Here is a 21,425-nt window from a genome sequence, read left to right as displayed (position 1 = left end):
GACTAGCTTACACAGCTATATAGTCAATAGATATAACACTACACAGTAAGAAACTGGATGTATATCACAGGGTAATTGTACTATAAACCCCTGACTAAATGCACTCTCTTAACTAACACTGACTAAAAAGGCAGGTAGAATACTTAAGTGTCATGTAAAGGCACAGCACTGACAACCAGGCGGCTTTACAGGATTTGCCCAAGCAGTCCCAGGAACAGTGAGCTGAGGAGTAATGGCGCCGCAGACACTGACAGGGAGTGAGGAAAGAGATGCAGCTCCAGGGCGGGAACACTTGCTGGAAATGGCGCCCTGGGGCTGGGGGAGGGGCTTCAGGTCTAAGCCTTATCCCCTTGCTGGCAAAACCACCGGGTACTGTGGGCGATAATAAAATCGGTTTTAAGAGAAAACCTGACCTGCACCCATGCCCTGGTGATCTAGTGGGATCGCCTGTACTGCCACAGTGTCCACCGCTAGCACGCGCGGCCCGCCTCCACCGCCAGCACGCGCAGCCTGCCTCCCACTGACCGCGCCGGATCACAATAAAGACCGGGTCCCACTTACCACCTCCCGAAGCGCGGACACGCGATCCTGGAGAGCCCCAGCCGTGTGTACCTAACGTGAAGTAAACCGAAGCCTCCGCTGTAGGTACCCGGCAACCAGGGCTCTGGAGTGTACAGCGCCACTGGGGAGAGCTGGAGCTGCAGCAGAGAATGTCAGAAGACATTTACCCCTGCTGCTGCCCTTGAAGTCTTCACTTTTGACCTCATAAAAAGCATTTCTTAGGGCTGCTTGGAGCAGCCCCTCTGTTAAGTGCATGCTTACTGCAGCACCAACTAACAAACTGAGCTCCTGTGCTAGGAGGCGGGGTTATAGAGGAGGCGGCGCTGTGCATTCTGGGAACCGTCAAAGCTCGGATCAAGATCTTACTCTACACCCCATTGTCCAGACTTGTGGAGCCCAGTGTACCCCGCAGCAGAAATGGTAGACAAGGTCAACACTTTTTTCAGGTGTGTATTTTGTGACTCAAATTAGTAGAAGCGCTTCGCTCGCCAAGCTTTGGGCGAAGATACTAAAAGGTAATAGGTTGTGACATGGATAGTAAATTTAGCAAAAGTTGTAAAAACATGAAAAACCCCCAAAATAACATTTGTCGACCATAGTCATGTCGACCTAATGTACCTGTCCACGTTTTGTACTGTCTACTTTTTGACCCTTCGACTTATTGACAGTCAACCATATGGCGTCAACCTATTGACTGTCGATCTATTATCCACCACCACCCACAGCCCCATAGAAGCATCTTATCTGCTTAAGTATTTTAAGGGGCATACACCTGCCTATGTGGACTATTTACCTTGATCACTCCAGAGCCAAATTCCACTTACAATGACTATACACACGGTGTGATTTTGGTTGTGGGCGATTTTTGCTATGGTCAATTTTGATTATACAAAGTACTAGATTGTACCCTTTTTAATCAACATTGACCTGCCTGCACAGTATTTTTTCAGTCAGGCACAAGGGGACACTAGCAGGTAGAATAGACACTGGGGTGAATAGCAGGTGAATAAACGCTGCTACAGGGAGCTGGGCACCCAAATTAAATAATAAGTGACACAGGCTCCTCCCCCTATATCCCCAATCATCCCCCTGTTTTAGAATTAGTGCAGAGGGAGCCGGTCACACTTACTGAGCTCCTGCTCAGTTGAAGAGCTTTCTTCAGTTTTTTTTATTTATTTAACTTTTTCTTACATATTAGTTTGGGGGAAGTCGCCACACGGTACTCCCCACATCCGATCTTTTGTCAGTAGACCATTCCACTGGCTGAGAGTCCAGTACTTCACAACTATTTAAACACTCTCCTTGAAGTTTTTGATTATCTGATAAATGGTTGCTTTAGGTGCAATCTTACTAGCAGCAATATCCTTGCCTACGAAGCCCTTGTTGTGCAAAGCAATGATGACTGCACCATGGTTGACAGAGCAGAACAATGATATCAAGAATCACACCCTCCTTTTAAAGCTTCCAGTATTTTACTCTAACTCAATTAGCATGACAGAGTGATCTTCAGCCTTGTCCTTGTCAACACTTTCACCTGTGTTAACGAGAGAATCACTGACATGATGTCAGCTGGTCCTTTTCTGGCAGCGCAAGAAAGCAGTAAAAAAAATAAAATGGGATTTGTGGTCTTACCTTGATAAAGCCTTTTCTTTGGGTCCATAGGGGGCACATGAGCATTACGCTGGGTATAGGCTGGCTGGGAGGTAGGCAGGCACCAAAAGGGGTTACTTTAAATTACCAGCAGTCCTTGCTTCCCTGTCACCTATACCCCAACCCTGCCAGTTTTAGTAGCAAGCCCAAGGCAAGAGGAAGGAAGACACGTCACACAGAGAAACATACTGAGAAGACGATTGGCCACACACACCACTAACACAGGAAAGAGTTCCACAGGACAGGTGCATCAGGGAGGTCATCCTGTGCCCCCTATGGCCTCAAAGAAAAGGAATTATCAAGACCAGACCATAAATCCCATTTTCTTGTTCGTCCACTCGGGGGGATATTACGCTGGGACTTCAAAAAGATGCACCTTCAAGGGAGGGGACGTGCTCCTGGACTGCGCTAAGGACCCTACGCCCGAAGGCTGGGTCAGCCGACGCAAAAGGTGTCAAATAAATAAAACCTGATTAAGGTCTGGGCAGAAGACCATGTGGCCGCTTTACAAAACTGTTCTGCCGAGGCACCACAAGAGGTTGCCCACGAAACACCCACAGAACGTGTGGAATGAGCCATAACCCCTGCAGGTGTAGGAATGTTCGCTGAAACGGAGCCACCTGGCCAAGGTCTGTTTAGACGCCTGCCAACCCCGTTTTGCGAGAATCCAGTAAGACAAACAGGGAATCCGAGCATTGGATATCCCTAGTCCTGTCGAGATAAATGCGGAGAGCTCACACCACATCCAAGGAGGCCTCCTACGGAGGCAGATTCCACAAGGCAGGTACTGCTATCTCCTGATTCAGATGAAAGCGGGAAACCACCTTGGGGAGGAAACCCAAGCGAGTGCGAAGGACCGCCCAATCCGGGTGAAACACCAGGAAAGGCGAGCGCCAAGACAAGGCACTAAAGTCAGAGACCCGCCGCACCAAAGCTATAGCCAAGAGGAACACAGTGTTCCAGGTAAGCCAACGTAGGTCAACCGAGTCCATCAGCTCTAAAGGAGCAGTTTGTAGTGCTCGCAGAACCAGGGAAAGATCCCAAGGAAACACCAGAGCCACAAAGGGTGGCTGGACATGAATGACTCCTTGTAGAAACGTTTTCACATCCGGCAAGGTAGCCAGCTGTCATTGAAACAGCACAGAAAGGGCCGACACCGGATCCTTCATGGACGAAAATCGAAGACCCAGGACTAAACCCGACTGAAGAAAGGCCAAAAGATGGACTAGTCAAATGTACCAAGGATTGAATTGACGAGATGCGCAAAACACAAAAGCAAGTTTTCCAGATGCGATGGTACACTCTTGTGTACAAAGTCTTCCGGGCCGGAGCATAGTTCGGATGACTGTCCTGGAAAAAAAACCTCTAGTCTTAGGACGGATGTCTCAACAGCCGCCCCGTCAAAGCGAGGAAGTTGAGATCCGGATGAAGGCAAGGACCCTGCGACAGGAGGTCTGTATGTAATGGAAGACACCATGGTGTGTCAGTGGACAAGCTAAAAAGATCCGCATACCTCAGGTGACGTAGCCAATCAAGGGCCACCAGGACCATCGTGCCTCCTTCTCGCTTGCATTTCCAGACCACTCGGATTAATAGGGAGATCGGTGGAAAGACGTACACCAGGGGAAACTTCCAGGACGCCGTTAGAGCATCCACCAGAAACGCTTCAGTATCCCTCGTCCGAGATCTGAATTTGCTGACCTGTCTGTTGTAACGGGACGCCAAAAGGTCTATGTCTGGAAGTCCCCAACAGGAGACCAACATGTTGAACACAGCTGGATGGAACGCCCATTCTCTGGAGTGCAAGTCCTGACGACTTAGGAAGTCCGCTTCCCAGTTGAGTACGCCAGGGGTTGGACACTGCCCCACTGGCGGTTGATGTAAGTCACGGCTGTCGCGTTGTCCGACTGAACTTTGATTGGACGACCGTTGAGGAGAGACTGGGCAGAGATAAACATCCTGAGAATTGACCTCAGTTCAAACACGTTGTTGGGGAGAGTACTCTGTCAAGGAGTCCAGCACCCCTGGAAGGTGTAATTCCCTAAGACTGCTCCCCACCCCCGGAGACTGGCATCCATGGTGACCAAGGTCCAGTCCTGGATCCAAAAGGGGCGTCCCTTGTCCAGATTGGTACGGAGAAGCCACCACATTAGGGACAGCTGAAAGCCCGGTGTGAGGACTAGGGTAGGTGATCGAACATGGAGAGAACCATTCCACTTGTGAATAACTTCCAGTTGTAGAGGACGAGAGTAGAACTGAGCATACTACACCGTGTTGAATGCCGCCATCATGGAGCCCAGAATCTGCAAGCAGGCATGGATGGATACTCTGTTCTGGTGGGGAAGCGCATGAAGTCTGGACTGAATGATGAGAAGTTTGTCCTAAGGCAGAAACACACGCTGGACTCGGGAATCCAGTAATGCCCATAAATGATGAATTCTTTGCGAGGGAGTCAAAGGCGATTTTTTCCAGTTTATCTTCCAGCTGTGTTTTTGTAGAATGTCCACTGCTCTCTGAATTTGGATGGAGAGTCCCTCCTGGGACTGAGCCAGAAGGAGTAGGTCGTCCAAGTAGGGTAAAATGCATATTCCGTGGAGTCGCAAGTGTGCTGCAATCACCGCCATGATTTTCGTGAAGACTCTTGGAGCCATGGATAGTCCAAACGGTAAAGCTCGAAAATGGTAGTGGTCTCCCTTCACCACGAAGCGAAGAAACTTTAGATGACTTGGTCAAATGGAAACATGTAAATATGCGTCCTAAATGTCTAGAGACGACATATAGTCCCCCGTCTCCATAGCCAAGATGATAGATCGTAGAGATTCCCTGCATAATTTTGGAACTCCGATAGACTTCCAACTCCTTGAGGTTGAGAATCGGACGATAGAAACCACCCGTTTTCTGAATGAGAAAGAGCAAAGTGTAAATACCCTGAACTCTTTGATCCCTCGGTACCTGGCTAATGACACTGGAGGTGAGAAGGGAGACGACTGATTGGCGTAGAGTCGAAGCCTCTCTGGGATCCCCTTGAAGTCCCATGGTGAAAAACATGTTTGGAGGACGGTGACAAAATGTCAGAGCATAACCTTGAGAAACAACGTCCCTGACCCAGAGGTCTGTCAAGGTTTATGACAACCAAGGAGTGCAAGACAGTAGCCTGTCCCGCAGGAGAGCCCCGCCCCGGCAGGCTTATCAGCAGGTTTTGGAACTGGGCGTCTGTTTACGCAAGGTTGCTTAGCACTCCTTTGCAGGGGCCTGATATCTGGAGGAAGCCTGGCCCATAGCTGTACCTTGTGGGCGAAAGGACGATTTGATTCTGGGGGTCGCTGCCGACGGAAGGCCGACTTAGAAGTTGCCAGCGAAGTCACAATGTAATCAAATACTTTCCCAAACAATGTATCTCCCGCATACGGAAAAACCTCTAGAGCCTTTTTGGAGGAGACGTCCGCTTTCCACGAACAGAGCCACAGAGAACGCCTGGCTACAACAGTTGAAGCTAAAATTTTAGAAGCGAGAACTGCTGCAACTCATACCTGCTTCCCCAAGATAAACATGTTCTTTTTGAATATTTTCAACCACAACCAATAAGTATTTCCTACTAACCGCAGACAACAGACCCTGTTACAATTGCTCTGTCCAGATACGATACCGATTGCCTGGGTGGTCTTCTGTTTGCCGGCGGTCGGGCTCCCGGCGCTCAGTATACCGGCGCCGGGAGCCCGACAGCCGGCATACCGACAATTATTTTCCCTCGTGGGGGTCCACGACCCCCATAGAGGGAGAATAAAATGGTGTGGCGCGTGTAGCGAGGCGAGCGCAGCGAGCCCGCAAGGGGCTCATTTGCGCTCGCCAAGCTGTTGGTAAGCCGGCGGTCGGGTTCCCGGCGCCGGGATGCTGGTCGCCGGGAGCCCGACCGCCGGCCAGCCGTAGTGAACCCGATTGCCTTTGTCACCCAGGGCGAAGCTAGCGCTGGTCTGGTAAAGGAATGTGTCCAACTTCCGATCCGTAGGATCTTTAGAGGTAAAAGATATCCGGTATCGGGAGGACCAAAGAGCGTATTAGGCGTGCCACAACGGCATCCACAGGAGGAGGGTATTCCCACTTGGATCTGTCTTTAGGTGGAAGCGGATAGAAAAATCTGATAACGCTTAGAAAGCTGAGACAGTTTGTCTGGTTTAGCCCATGCCGCCTCCAGCATGTCCTCTAACTGTGCTGAAGAGGGGAATTATGCAGATTCTCTTTTTCGGTCTCTTACAGACTGGGGTCTTGGATTTGGGTGTGGAGTCCTCCTATCCTGGACTGACCTAACCTCCCTGACAAGGGCATCTACTTCTGCCAGTGACAGTGTATCCTCGATACCAGATCCCATGGAACCGCTGTCACCCTGATTTGAAAATAGGATTTTAATTACCTACCGGTAAATCCTTTTCTTGTAGTCCGTAGAGGATGCTGGGGTCCACCTTAGTACCATGGGGTATAGACGGGTCCACTAGGAGCCACTGGCACTTTAAGAGTTTGAGAGTGTGGGCTGGCTCCTCCCTCTATGCCCCTCCTACCAGACTCAGTCTAGAAACTGTGCCAGAGGAGACGGACATCGAGAGAAGGATTTTACACAGATAGTGGCGAGATTCACACCAGCTCACACACAAGGCAAACCAAGCTAACTAGCTTGAAACCTCAGCAACGGCTGAACAAGATTACTTACCAAGTAACAAAACAGTACTTAACCCAGAACTAAGCAGTACTGAACGAAATAACCACTGCAGGATCACGAAGCGATGGGCGGGCGCCCAGCATCCTCTAAGGACTACGAGAGAAAGATTTACCAGTAGGTAATTAAAATCCTATTTTCTCTTACGTCCTAGAGGATGCTGGGGTCCACATTAGTACCATGGAGATGTACCAAAGTTCCCAGAACAGGAGGGAGAGCGTGGAGGCTCCTGCAGAACTGATTGGCCTCTGAGTACCTTAAGTTTGGTCAAAGTATTAAGTTTGGTCAAAGTATCGACTTTGTAGAACTTTGCGAACGTGTTCGACCCCGACCAAGTAGCTGCTCGGCAGAGTTGTAAGGCCGAGACACCTCAGTCAGCCGCCCAGGAAGAACCCACCTTACTAGTAGAGTGGGCCTTAACAGACGTAGGACACGGCAAGCCTGCCGTAGAATACGCATGCTGGATAATTAACCTGATCCAGCGAGACATCGTCTGCTTAGAAGCAGGACACCCAATTTTCTTGGGATCATACATTACAAACAGAGTCCGATTTTCTGTGACGAGCAGTCCTCCTCACATAGATCTTTAGAGCCCTTACAACATCTAAGGACTTTGATGAAATTGAGGAGTCAGTAGCCACTGGCACTACAATAGGTTGGTTGATATGAAATGCCGAAACAACCTTCGGAAGAAACTGCTGACGTGTCCGAAGCTCAGCTCTGTCTTCATGGAAGACCAAGTATGGGCTTTTACATGACAAAGCCCCCAACTCCGACACATGTCTAGCAGAAGCTAAAACCAACAAAGTGACAGCCTTCCACGTGAGAAACTTGACCTCAACCTCCTGTAGAGGCTCAAACCAGTCCGACTGGAGGAACTACAACACCACGTTAAGATCCCAAGGCGCCGTAGGCGGTACAAAGGGGAGGTTGGATGTGCAGAACTCCCTTCAAAAAAGTCTGAACCTCAGCGAGGGCAGCCAACTGTTTCTGGAAGAAAATGGATAGGGACGAAATTTGGACCTTTATGGATCCTAACCTCAGGCCCATATCCACACCTGTTTGCAGGAAGAGAAGAAACAGTCCTAATTGAAAATCCACCGTAGGAAACTTCTTGGATTCACACCAAGATGCATACTTTTTCCAAATACGATGGTAATGTTTTGACATTACTCCTTTCTTAGCCTGTATCAGGGTAGGAATAGCCTTGTTCAGAATGCCCTTCCGAGCTAGTATCTGGCGTTCAACCTCTATACCGTCAAACGTAGCCATGGTAAGTCTTGATAGGCGAACGGCCCCTGCAGCAGGTCCTCCCGAAGAGGAAGAGGCCTCGGCTCTTCTAGCAGTAGATCCAGAATATCCGTGTACCAAGCACTTCTTGGCCAGTCCGGAGCAATGAGGATTGCCTGAATTCTTGTTCTCCTTATGAGTTTGAGAACTCTTAGAATGAGTGGAAGTGGAGGAAACACGTACACCGACTGGAACACCCACGTCACTAGGGCGTCCACCGCAACTACCGCCGAAGCTTCTTGTTGAGACGAGAGGCCATCATGTCGATTTGGGGTACGCCCCAAAGATCTGTTACCTCCTTGAACACCTCCGGATGGAGATCCCACTCCCCTGGATGGAGATCGTGTCTGCTGAGGAAGTACGCTTCCCAGTTGTCTACTCCCGGAATGAAGATTGCTGACAGCGCCAATGCATGTTTTTCTGCCCAGAGGATGATTCTTGTTACCTCTACCATTGCAGCTCCGCTCTTCATTCCACCCTGTCGGTTTATGTAAGCCACTGACGTTACATCGTCCGACTTCACTTGAATGGCCCGATTTCTCAGAAGATGGGCCACTTGGAGAAGACCGTTGCAGACGGCTCTTAGTTCCAGAATTTTTATCGGCAGGCCGGCTTCCAGACTTGACTACCTTCCTTGGAAGGTTTCCCCTTGAGAGACTGCACCCCAACCCTGGAGACTTGCATCCGTGGTTAGAAGAATCCAGTCCTGAATCCCGAACCTGCGGCCCTCCAGAAGGTGAGGTAATTGAAGCCACCAGAGGAGTGAAATCCTGGCCCTTGGTTACAGACTAATTCTCTGGTGCATGTGTAGATGGAATCACGACCACTTGTCCAGGAGACCCAATTGGAAGTACCGAGCATGAAACCTCCCGTACTGCAGAGCCTCGTAAGAGGCCACCATCTTCCCCAGAAGGCGAATGCACTGATGAACCGACACCTGGGTTGGCTTCAGAACATAACGGACCATTGTTTGTATCACCAACGCTTTTTCCTCTGGAAGAAACACCCTCTGCACTTCCGTGTCGAGGATCATTCCCAGAAAGTACAAACCTCCTGGTTGGTTCCAAATGAGATTTTTGAAGATTCAGGATCCAACCATGTTCCCTGAGAAGTTGGGTCGTTAGAGCTATGGACCGTAACAGCGTCTCCTTGGACGATGCCTTTATCTGCAGATCGTCCAGATATGGAATTATGTTCACCCCCTGTCTGCGGAGGAGAACCATTATCTCTGCCATCACCTTGGTGAATACCCTCGGTGCTGTGGAGAGGTCGAATGGCAGGGCCTGGAACTGAAAATGACAGTCCAACAGAGCAAATCGGAGATGAGCCTGATGCGGCAGCCAAATCGGAATGTGGAGGTACGCATCCTTGACATCCAGGGGATACCAGGAATTCCCCCTTCTCAAGACCTGATATCACTGCCCTTAGAGACTCCATTTTGAACTTGAACTCACTCAGAAAGGGTTTTTGTGATTTTAAGTTCAGAATGGGCCTGACCGAACCATCCGGTTTTGGTACCACGAAAAGGTTTGAATAGTAACCTTTGTTTTGCATCTGGAGCTTCTGGAAGGCTCCCTGTAGGGTAGCGCTGTCTTCCGTCAAAGCTGGCAAGCCTGACTTGAAGAACCGGTGAGGAGGGAGATCTTGAAATTCCAGCCAGTACCCCTGGGACACTATATCTAGTACCCAGGGATCCAGGCCGGACGACACCCAGACGTGACTAAAATGTCTGAGTCTCGCCCCCACCGGCCCTATCTCCAGGCCGCGCTGTCCACCGTCATGCTGAGGACTTTGGCGTACCAGAAGCAGATTTCTGTTCCTAGGAACCTGCAGCAGCAGGTTTCTTGGATATTGGCCGACCTCCTCTAAAGGTGGTGTTGGACGGTTTGGCCTTTCTTGTTTTAGTAACACGAAAGGACTGTGATGCCGCTGAAGGAAAAGGTTTCTTCGCAGCAGGTGCAGCTGAGGGAAGAAAAGGTGACTTACCCGCTGCAACCGCGGAGATCCACGCATCCCCAAAGAGAGCCTAACCTATGTAAGGTAGGGTCTCCACACCTCTCCTGGATTCATCGTCGGCAGACCACTGGCACAGCCACAGTTCTCGACGAGCTGAGACATGGAAGAAATTCCTGCAGCCATCGAACCCAGGTCCTTCATGGATTCCACCATAAATCCTACAGAATCCTGAATGTTACATAAAATCAATTCTACTTCACTTTTATCCATAGTATCCAAATCCTCAAGTAACGTACCTTTACTATAGCTTTGGAAATCCATGCACAGGCAATAGTAGGCCGTAGTATCGCCTCTGAGGCAGTGTATATGGATTTGAGCGTATTATCAATTTTGCGATCAGCCGGCTCTTTTAAGGCGGTAGATCCTGGAACAGGTAAAACCACCTTTTTAGAGAGTCTGGATACAGAAGCGTCCACTATGGGTGGGTTCTTTTATTTTTTCCTATCCTCCTCAGGGAAGGGAAAAGCAACCAGAAACCTTCTAGGGATCTGGAATTTTTTCTCCGGGTTTTCCCATGCTTTCTCAAAGATAGCATTTAATTCTTTGGATGCAGGGAAGGTTAGCGAGGCTTTCTTATGCTCAGTGAAGTAAGCCTCAGGTGTTGTATCTGCAATATTCAACACATCCCTTATAGCCTCTATCATCAACTGCACCCCCATCACAGTCTGCCATGTCAGAGTCGGTATCCGTGTCATCCTGCATAATCTGTGCAAGAGCGCGTTTATGGGAAACTCCTGAGGGGGGCCCTGAGGTAACAGAACCGGACTAAACTGCCATAGAGTTCTGTAAAACCTGAGTTGCAGATTCATTCTGTGCAACCCTAGTAGAAATCATGGAATTGATAGAGGATAACCATTCAGGCTCCCTTGCTGGTATCTGTGCTTAAACAGTGCAATCCTGATTACATGGAATGGGATCATCATGAGAGGACATATCCTCTGCAGCATATGACAGAGAGAGAGAGAAAGCTGGATTTGTTCTGGAGGGACTGCACTTTACTGACAGCGTTTCTGCAGGCAGGAAAATGGCGCTGAACGCTGCTGGCTCCGCTCTGAGAAGCTCCGCCCCCTTAATGGGCGCTGTCTTCCCGCTCTTCATAGGATTATACTGGCCTGAGGATTTATGCTGGCAGAGATCCCGCGACCCCGACAGGCTGTGTGACCAGTGTAGGCGCGCTGGCTCAGTGCGCCCCTCACAGCGCCGCACTATGTACCGCTGAGCCCTGGAGCGCAGTTAGTACTACGCTCCATACCCTGTTGCCGCCATCTTCACACCGCCCCCCCGCTTACAGGGAGGGGGGGGGGGGGCGGTGACTAACTCGCCACCAATCTTCTGGCTCTGTAAGGTGGTGGCGGCAAGCTGCCGGGTGTGCGATCACCTCAGGAGCTCAGTGTCCTGTCAGCGGAGATAGTGGCTCAGACCCCCGCAGGGCGGACACTACTCCCCACCTTAGTCTCACGAAGCAGGGAGGCTGTTGCCAGCAGCCTCCCTGTAAAATAATGAACTCTAAACTAAACTTTACTAAAGAAGCTCTGTAGAACTCCCCTAGCTGTGACCGGCTCCTCCAGGCACATTTTCTAAACTGAGTCTGGTAGGAGGGGCATAGAGGAAGGAGCCAGCCCACACTCTCAAACTCTTAAAGTGCCAATGGCTCCTGGTGGACCAGTCTATACCCCCATGGTACTAATGTGGACCCCAGCATCCTCTAGGATGGAACGCCGACGCAGAATTCCCTACAGAGAACGAAGTAGAACTTTCACACGAAGCATGAGCTTGTCTAGGTTGCTTTTTCCCTATCCAGGAGTCGTTGCGTCGAAGCAGAGAATTGCGAGAGACCCCGAATAGATTGTGCAAGAGACTGCATCCATGGGGGTTCTACCTCTGCCACAGCAGGTGCATATGCCGGTCCTACAGGAGCCGTACTAGGAGGTGCCATATCAGGAGAATTCAACTGTGGAGTGGGAAAGCAATCTACTAGCTGCATGCAGCGTGGTTCTCAAGCTAGACCTTGTGAGACTGCTGCCGGTGCTGGGTTCTCCCGTGACGGAGCTGCAACACATGCTTTACAGAGGATCCTGTGGAGACAGAATATTACAACACACATGGCAAGTGCAAGGCTCAGGAGCAACAGTTTATTTGCCTTTAAACGACATGTGTACCACTATCTAAAATACACCCATGTGCGTATTAATCAGAGTGTGTGATAAGAAGGGTATAAGAGAGATATGACCCTTCTCACCCCAATAAGTGCAATATCAACAAGCAATGGGCAGCGTAAATGTAGCTATGAGGCATCCACTGAAGGAGCAGGTCCTTTATCAGTGATGTAAGGCCAAACGCTTCAAGGTGTAACACTACACAGCAGATACAAAGACACGCAATGCCTGAAAGATAAATAGGCCAAGATACTCAACTGTCCAGCTATATTAGCAGGCAGGAGAAATATGCTGGACCCAGCTACTGGAGCGAGGTACAGGGGAGACAGAGGCTAAGCCTTCCTTTCTGTGAAAGTCCCAGCAGCGATGTGGGACAGAGAGGAAAGAGGAGGAGATACCCAGGGACATGCCATAAGCAGTGCTACTAGCAAGTCCCGGGGTGGGGCTGCAGGCTGGGTGCCCTCCCCCTCAGATGTTAAGACCCCTGGGACTTAAGATTTTACCCTGCCACTGTGCCCTGGTGGTTCAGTGGCAAAAGCGCAGGGTACTGGGCCCACACTCATCAGCCCTCCCACTGTCTCCCTGAAGTTGGAGAGGATCGCCGCTAGTCACGGCTCCCTGCGTGCGGGGAGCCAGTCAACTTACCCTTGAGATCCAATGCGGCTGCAGGAGAGGTCAACTGCAGCTCCATGTGTCCCGCAGCGTAAGTCACTGGACCAGTTACCAGCATGGCCGCCAGGTGCTGGAGCGGGCTTGCTGGGCGCTAAGTCCACCGGCAGCCCTCTCATCTTCGAGGCGATGCAGCACTAACTAAAGTTAAAATTACACAAAATAAAAGTAACCTGGGCTGTAAAACAGCCCCTCTGACTAACTGTGCCTGCTCCTGCCTTGGCAGCAAAGAAAAAACTGGCGGGCCCGGGGGCAGTGTATAGAGGACAGGGAGGCAAGGCCTGCTGGGTAATTTAAAGTAACCCCTTTGGTGCCTGCCTACATCCCAGCCAGCCTATACCCAGTGTAAAGCTCCTGTGCCCCCTAGTGGACGAACAAGAACTGTTTTGGGATTAAGAGGGACTTTTAGTGCAATTACTTGCAATTCATCTGCTCACTCTTCATGACATTCTGGAGTATATGCAAATTGCCATCATAAAAACTGAGGCAGCAGACTTTGTGAAAATTCATATTTGTGTCATTCTCAAAACTTTTGGCCATGGCTGTACATGGTAACTTTATTTAGAAGACCTATGTGCATACCATAAAATACAATTTTGAAACAGTCACTTTTAGCAACTGATCAGAGGGTTGTGTTACGTAAATAATGGAAAACGACTTGAGAATGCATGAGTGACAAAAGGAGTGTCTGGAAATGAGTAATTAACTAAACTATCTAGGAACAGTGTATATAAAATTGCATTTATAAAATATTTGGAATGCATTCCTATTTTAGTACAGTACTTGAAATGGTCCCGTACAATATTCCTACTTTAAAAATGAAAAGACTCGAAGAGGTACATTTGCTAAGCGGCAGATTTTCAAAGTGAATGATTGACAGCAAATCCAGCTGTGGCATTTAAAATCATTATATTAATTGCAAAATCAGGAAACCGCTGACAATTGGTGGCTTTTTTTCAAATTAGTATATATATATCCCTATATGTCTTTTACAAAGTAGTTGTAAGCCATCTATAGCAAAGGCAACTTCTGCCTAACACTGGATCATTAGATGTCTTTGCTAAGCAAACACTTCAGCAAGACACAGGCATACAATGTTTGTATTAACAAAAACAAAAGTGGGGCAGTATCCAATTACCCGTGGTCAGTTACTGTGGGTAATTGTATCGCCGGGGGCTATTTAATTAGCCCCGATAAACCGGTGTTTATACCCAATGCTGGCACTTAATGTAGATTATGCCTGAGGCACGCGATAAGTGCCGTGAAAACACGCAGGTCTGCGGCTTTTCACGGGATTTCTGTATTTTCGCACAAAAAATGGGTGATTTTGACCTAATTGGATAAGGGGGATTAGAAAAAGAAAATGTGAAAAACACCTGTTTTTCGCATCGGCGGCACTATTGCGGGTAACTGGATACCCCCCTTTGTCTATATAGCCTAAGTAATAAAGGAGGTGCAATTTTTTACTTTGTAAAATATTGCATAAGTTGTAGAATTTGTGAATTATTTAAAGCAAGTATTACTGCATATTAGCGCAATGTCGTTCTACTTACCACTATATCTTCCTCTGTGACCCTTAGGTGCAAATTGTTTACTGTCATTTTCGTGCCTTCTAGGGGGCTGAAAACAGACTTAAAAATAAAATAAATGTTAAAAAGTAATCATCCGTAGATTAGTGAGTACATTCTGCACAGCATTCAATTAATAACTCAAAAAATAGGATTTCAATACCTACCGGTAAATCCATAAGGGATATTGGGGAAATCTAGTACAATGGGGTATAGACGGGGTCCAAAGGAGCCAGTGCACTTTAAATTTCTTCAACTGGGTGTGCTGGCTCCTGCCCTCTATGCCCCCTTCCACAGGCAGTTATAGGTAAAAACTTGTCCGAAGGAGATAGGACATATATGAGAGAAGGAAATATGATAAAAGTGGTGAGATTTACAAACCAGCACACCACTAACAACCACCAGCAATGGCTGGTAACAACAACAGCTGAACAGGTAACTACATAACAAGAACTTGCAAAAAAGTCAACGCACTGAGGCGGGCACCTAATATCCCTTATGGACTGCGAGAAAAGGATTTACCGGTATGTATTAAAATCCTATTTTCTCTAGCATCCATAAGGGATATTGGGGAAATCTAGTACGATGGGGATGTCCCAAAGCTTCCAGAACGGGCGGGGACGTGCGGAGACTGCTGCAGCACCACCTGCCCAAACGGAGTATCCTCTTGGGCCAGGGTATCAAACTTGTTCTTCCCCAATTAGGTAGCAGCTCGGCAAAGTTGTAAGGCCGAGACTCCCCGGACAGCCATCCAGGAAGAACCCACTGATCTCGTAGAGTGGCCCTTCAGAGACTTAGGAACTGGTAAGGCTGCCGACACATAGGCCTGTTGAATAGTAAGCCTAAGCCAACGAGAAATGGACTGCTTTGAAGCAGGACAACCCTTTTTCTGCGCATCATAGAGCACAAACAAAGGATCAGTCTTTCTGATCCGAGCAGTTCTCTTGACATAGATTTTTAAGGCTCGCACAGTATTCAATGCCTCCGGAGGAGCAGAAGCACCAGAACTGGACGGAATCGCAATAGGCCGATTTAAGTAAAATGCAGAGACAACTTTCAGCAGGAACTGCCGTCTAGTCCGGAGCTCTGCTCTGTCCTCGTAAAAGACCAAGTATGGACTTTTACACAACAAGGACCCCAATTCTGAGACACGGAAAGCAGAAGCCAGTAACATCACCGCCTTCCACGTGAGGTACTGGTCTTCTACAGTCATCAGAGGTTCAAACCAGGAGGACTGCAGAAAAGCCAATATAACATTCAGATCCCAGGGTGCCGCAGGCGGCACAAAAGGAGGTTGGATGTGGAGCACCTCTAGCAAGAAGGTCTGAACTTCAGGCAACAGTGCCATTTTCTTTTGGAAGAAAATGGAGAGGGCTGAAATCTGGACCTTAATGGAACCCAGAGGTAAGCCCTTATCCACACCAGCTTGCAGGAAACGTAAGAAACGTCCCAAGTGAAACTCAGTAGGCGGATACGTGCGTTCCTCCCACCAAGAGACATATCTTCTCCAGATATGATGATAGTGTTTTGACGTCACAGGTTTCCTGGCCTGAACCATGGTAGCAATAACCTTCTTGGAAAAGCCCTTGTGAGCTAGGATGTTCCGCTCAACCTCCATGCCGTCAAACGAAGACGCCACAAGTCCGGGTAGACGAACGGTCCTCGTTGAAGGCCGCTTCTTAACTTCGACGGACATGTCCAGAACATCCGCGTAACACGCCCTCTGAGGCCAATCCGGGGCAATCAAAATTGCCTGGACTCCTTGATTTCTGATTCGCTTGAGCACCCTCAGGAGCAATGGAATCGGAGGAAACCTGTAGATCAGTCGGTAAGGCCAAGGCGACGCTAGTGAATCCACTGCCCTCGCCCCCGAGGGTCCCTGGTCCACGAGCAATACCAGGGAAGTTTCTTATTGAGACGAGAAGCCATCATGTCTATTTGTGGGCAACCCCACCGGTCGATAATCTGTTGAAACACCAGATGGTGGAGCCCCCACTCCCCCCCGGGTGGAGATCGTGACGACTCAGGAAGTCCGCTTTCCAGTTGTCCACACCCGGAATGAAGATTGCTGACATTGCTTTTGCATCTCTTTCCTCCCAGAGGAGTATTTTTGACACCTCTCGCATGTAGGCTCTGCTTTTTGTCCCTCCTTGACGACTGATATACGCCACAGCCGTGGCGTTGTCAGACTGTACCTGGATCGCGAGATCTTTGAGCAGAGGTGAAGCCTGAAGCAGAGCATTGTGAATCGCCCCAAAAGTTCCAGAATGTTGATTGGAAGGAGGGCTTCGTGGGCTGCCCACCTGCCCTGGAACTGCACCCCTTGGGTGACAGCTCCCCATCCCCATAGACTCGCATCCGTTGTGAGGAGGCTCCAATCCAGAATCCCGAAACTCCGGTCTTCCAGGAGATTGGAGGACTGTAGCCACCACAGGAGGGAAATCCTGGCCTGAGGTGACAGCCGAATCATACGGTGCATCTGTAGATGTGATCCGGACCCCTTGGTCAGGAGATCCAACTGAAATGTTCTGGCATAGAACATCCCATACTGGATCGCCTCGTATGAGGCAACCATCTTTCCCAACAATCTTATGCAAAGATGGACGGACACTCGAGTAGGTCGGAGCACCATGCGGACCATCTCCTGAAGGTTTTTTTTTTACCTTGTCCTCTTGTAGAAACACCTTCTGTGCCACATTATCCAGCAACATTCCCAGGAGTCTCTGGGTTGGCTCCAGGTGGGACTTCTGTAAGTTGAGGATCCACCCACGGTCTGATAGAAGATGGATGGTGCAGTCGATATGGAGCAACAAAAGCTCCATGGATCGTGCCTTCATCAGAAGATTGTCCAGATAAGGGACCAACACTGACCCACTGGACCCAGAGTTGGAACATCATCTCCGCCATCACCTCTGTGAATATCCATGGGGCTGTGGACAGACCGAAGGGTAGTGCCTGGAATTGGAAGGGATTGTCCAGTAGGGAAAACCGTGGCCAAATCGAAATATGGAGATAGGCGTCCTTGATATCCAAGGAGACCATAATTTCCTGTTCTTCCAGGACCGCAATCACTGCTCGCGGGGTGGGGGGTACTGTCTAACTCCAGCTTGTAGCCCTGAGACACGAGATCTCTGACCAGGTATCCTGGCAGGAAGTCTTCCAGAAGCAGATGAAGCAACGCAGTCGAGCTCCCACCTCGAGATCCCCTCGAGGTGGGTGGGCAGAGTCATGCTGAGGCCTTAGTGGAAGCAGAACCGGTGGACTGTTCCTGAGAACTGGTGCTTGCCGGTTTTCTGGACTTACCTCTGGTGCCTCTAGTCGCACTGGAGGCACATCTGGCCTTAGATCGAAATCTGTGAGGCCGAAAGGACTGGACAGACGGCCCCGGATAGGAAGTACGAGCATTAATGTTCCCCATCTCCTTGAGTGAATCACAGAGGACATGGGACATGTGTAGCGTCCTGAATGTGTTTTAGGAGAGTCACCATAGTAACTAAGGGCATATCTTGCGAGAGGCCCACCTGAATCTGAATGGCCCAGGAATGAATGGCATGGGTCATCCAGCAACCCGCAATGACCGGTCCTTGTGATATACCGGCTGCCGTGTGTATAGACTTTAGGGTACTGTAGTTTCTATCTTCCTATCCCCATGATCCTTCATGGTAAAGGACCCTGGGGCAAGCAGCACCGCCTCTTAGACAGGCGAGAGACTGATACATCCACCCCAGGGGGTTCCTTCCAAAATGGTCTACCTTCAGGAGCAAATGGGAAAGTGCGCAAAAACATTTGGACACTTGGAATTTTTTGTCTGGATTTTTCAGGGCTTCTTTGAATAGGTCATCTAACACTGTAGATTCAGGGAAAGACATTAGGCTTGTTTTTTACAAAGAAAAACGACTGCTGTTACGCAGCGTCCTCTAGAGGGAGCTTTAACACATCCCGTATAGCCAGAATTAGGGGTTCAATACCCTGAGCAGAATCAGGATCCCCACTAACGGGATCCAGGTCATCCCCATCCTCCTGTATATCATCTGTATCAGAGTAGAGCAGGTAAACCACACTTCTGTGGACCTGCATGAGAGAGGGGGGGCTGTACATCTGCCCTACCAGCTAAATCTGCAACAGCTTGTTGTAGTAGCTGAGTCTTCTGCACATCAGCAGTGAGCTTGGATTACATATCTGACATCATAGTTTTAAGAGGACACCAGCACATCCTGAGATACACAGCCCCAGTGAGGCTGTCAGCTCACTATAACACTGTAAACACTAACAATTTCTATCCTAAATAGGATTTATATAGTCTACACAAGCGGCTCTCCCCCTTTGCTACACCCTGTACCAGATATCCAGCGTGTCTGAGGATCAGGAAGCGCTGTGTGTGCTCTCTGTGCTGCAGTAAGCAGAGGAAGGCGCCAAAACGCCTCAGGTCCCGCTCTGAGGTAGCTCCGCCCCCTCCAATGGCGCCAGAGATACCTAATCGCCAGTATAATACTAAGTCAGTTTTTGTTCAAAACCTCACAAGTGCTTAGTCAAGCCCTCGGTTTCTACTCACCGCCGATGTCACCAACAGGCAGCGTTAGGAGTGTACGGCATGCTGCAGCTGTGACAGCTAAGGCGCCGTGCCCCGCTGAACAACAACCCCTCAGGACGGTGGTCCTGCAGCGGGGAAGACGCTCTGCACCTCGTAAGGTCGGTGACTGTCTCCCCTCCCCCCCCTTCTCTCCCCCAACTCCCACGGTGCAGATATGCTGTTGCCCAGACAGCATACCGAAAATAACAAACAGTAAACAAAGCAATTGAAGACATTCTCTGGAGCTCAGAGATGTGTATCCTCTCCTGAGGGCACTTTTTTCTAAACTGCATGTGGTAGAGGGCATAGAGGTGAGGAGCCAGCACATCCAGTTGAAGACATTTAAAGTGCACCGGCTCCTTTGGACTCCATCTATACCCCATTGTACTAGATTTCCCCAATATCCCTTTATGGATGCTAGAGAAACAGCAGTACAAAAGTATTTGTTATATGATCCTCGTGTGGGCACACCAAGACTTTCCAGTTGCTTGGGCAAAGTAATGTTGAAGGTTAGCTGGAACATTTTACAAATATTAAATTGTTGCAGGCTGGTGTAACGTGCTAAGGCCCAGATTTATTAAACCTTGGAGAGGGATAAATAGCACAAAGCTAAAGTACCAATCAACTCATGTCATTTTTCAAACACAGCCTGTAACATGGCAATTAGGAGCTGGTTGGTTGGTACTTTATCACCGTGCAACTTATCACTCTCCAATGACAGATAAATTTGGGCCTTAGGGGTCTATTCATGTAGCAGTGAAAAGCCCTTTATCAATGATAACAGGGCTTTTCACTGCTTCCTGCTATTCATAGAAGGGGTTACCGTGAAGAAATCTCAGATTTCTCCAGCGGTGCCCTGATTAGGGTAGATATCGCTTCCCCATACTGTAGTATGGGGAGAGCAATTCATAGAAGCACGGAAAGCTTAGCTTTCCGTTTCACTTCTCAACTAGCCTTTGCCATCTCAGGATGACATAAGAAGGATGCTTCTCCGCCCCCTTCAGTGACACAGACGAATCACATGCCTCCTCTGCAGTAGCTCCGCCCCCATTGGTGTCCGTAATGCTCTGCCATTTAAGCAATGGGTAACAAAGGTCTGATAGATCGTTAAAACACTGCTTTGTCCCAACAGCCCCGGAACTCAAATTGTATGTGTCAAGACATCTTATCCCCCCCCCCCCTTGCTATAGTAGCATATGCAGGGTCACCTCCTTACAGCCCCTGCTGCACCGTGCCCCTCGCGCTACCCCTGCCCTGGCTACCTGCAGCTGGCTCACTTACCCTAGGTGCAGGAGAGCCGGGGGGGGGAAGCGCAGCAGCGCCTAGTGCCGAAGTTGCAAAAGGGTCCGAGGGGAAAGTAGCAGCATCCAGAGTGCAGAGGGGTCTCCGCAGCAGTGTCCTGCAGTGTGACCACTGCTGAGGTGAATTGCTCAGCCCCCTGTGATCTGGTTAAACCTAGAGGCTACCTCTTATATCACTCATAACTCGGTGAAATGGAGGCGACCTCCTTATCGGATCGCTTTGCTGAAAAGGTAACGGTACAAGAATAGCTACTTAAACAAGCAATAGATCGCATCAAACTGATGCAATCTATAGTGATAAGTAGCTATTCTTTACCGCACTTCTTCATGAATAGACCCCTTAGTGTTTTAGAACATAGGTTCTCAAACTAGGTCCTCAGGACCCCACACAGTGCATGTTTTGCAGGTAACCCAGCAGGTGCACAGGTGTATTAATTACTCACTGACACATTTTAAAAGGTCCACAGGTGGAGCTAATTATTTCACTTGTGATTCTGTCAGGAGATCTGCAAAACATGCACTGTGTGGGGTCCTGAGGACAGAGTTTGAAAACCTATGTTTTTGAAGATATAGGTACAGGTTGAGTATCCCTTATCCAAAATGCTTGGGACCAGAGGTTTTTTGGATATCGGATTTTTCCGTATTTTGGAATAATTGCATACCATAATGAGATATCATGGTGATGGGACCTAAGTCTAAGCACAGAATGCATTTATGTTTCATATACACCCTATACACACAGCTTGAAAGTCATTTTAGCCAATATTTTTCATAACTTTGTACATTAAGCAAAGTGTGTGTACATTCACAAAATGCATTTATGTTTCATGTACACCTTATACACAGCCTGAATGTCATTTAATACAATATTTTTAATAACTTTGTATATTAAACAAAGATTGTGTACATTGAGTCATCAAAAAACAAAGGTTTCTC

The 21,425-nt window shown here is 48.9% G+C and overlaps 1 protein-coding gene across 2 annotated transcripts in view; it reads right to left on the bottom strand.

Annotated features, from left to right (window-relative positions):
- The window catches only part of POLDIP3 (DNA polymerase delta interacting protein 3), a 207,942-nt gene that overhangs the window by 75,303 nt on the left and 111,214 nt on the right, over window positions 1–21,425 (bottom strand). For both annotated transcript variants that reach the window (XM_063940391.1, XM_063940392.1), the window contains exon 6: window positions 14,604–14,681. In XM_063940391.1, the coding sequence (XP_063796461.1) occupies window positions 14,604–14,681 (78 nt within the window). The remainder of the gene's footprint in view (window positions 1–14,603; window positions 14,682–21,425) is intronic.

Source organism: Pseudophryne corroboree, chromosome 9, assembly GCF_028390025.1.
Source record: "Pseudophryne corroboree isolate aPseCor3 chromosome 9, aPseCor3.hap2, whole genome shotgun sequence".
Lineage (NCBI taxonomy): Eukaryota > Metazoa > Chordata > Amphibia > Anura > Myobatrachidae > Pseudophryne > Pseudophryne corroboree.
This window is presented reverse-complemented; position numbering and strand designations above follow the sequence as displayed.